The 557-nt window shown below is 74.1% G+C and overlaps 1 protein-coding gene across 1 annotated transcript in view; it reads right to left on the bottom strand.

Annotated features, from left to right (window-relative positions):
* Positions 1-534, bottom strand: part of GATA5 (GATA binding protein 5) — a 10,952-nt gene extending 10,418 nt beyond the window's left edge. Inside the window, 3 exon segments of the mRNA XM_024750155.1 lie at positions 1-5; positions 7-254; positions 453-534. The exon segment at positions 1-5 is cut by the window's left edge and continues 201 nt beyond it. Of these exon segments, the coding sequence (XP_024605923.1) occupies positions 1-5; positions 7-233 (232 nt within the window). The 5' untranslated portion in view covers positions 234-254; positions 453-534.
* Between the last annotated feature and the right edge of the window lie 23 nt (positions 535-557).

Genomic DNA, 557 nt, shown 5'->3' with positions numbered 1-557 from the left:
CGGGAGCCGAACGCCGACGAGTCCGCCGCGGCTGCCTGCGCCCAGCCGGGATGCCCGGCGATCGCGGGAGCCCGCGGGCCCGGCTCACACGCCGGCAGGTAGGGCAGCATGGAGGGGACGCGCGCCGGCGGCACGAACACCGGGGAGCCGGCGCCCGGGCTGTGCAGAAAGGCCCCCGAATCCGCGTAGGCGGCTTGGCTGGGGCTCGGGGCCAGCGCCAGGCTCTGGTACATCTTCCCTGGCGCGGCCTTGACCTGCAGGGAAGAGGGACGGGTGTCGAGGTCACGGCCACTGTGCCCCGCAGGTGCTGTCGCTCAGGCCGCCCTCCTTGATCCCCAGCCCGGCGGTTCTTGGGGCGGGTTCTGGAACCTGCAGGGACGGACGGCAGGGGGCGGGGGCGGCTCGGAGCGGCTCATGGGGCATCCCGGGTGCGGCGGGAACGTCGAGCTCACCTCCTCCACAGCCGGGGCTTCGGAGGTTCCCGGGTGGGCACGGTGGGCGCTGAGAAGGAGAAACCCGGCAGGTCCGCAGGACGCAGGGTCTGGGCGCTGGGAGAA

Source organism: Neophocaena asiaeorientalis, unplaced genomic scaffold (assembly GCF_003031525.2).
Source record: "Neophocaena asiaeorientalis asiaeorientalis breed wild unplaced genomic scaffold, Neophocaena_asiaeorientalis_V1.1 scaffold606, whole genome shotgun sequence".
Classification (NCBI taxonomy): Eukaryota; Metazoa; Chordata; class Mammalia; order Artiodactyla; family Phocoenidae; genus Neophocaena; species Neophocaena asiaeorientalis.
Note: the sequence above shows the minus strand (reverse complement) of the source record. Positions and strands in the feature narration are given on the sequence as shown.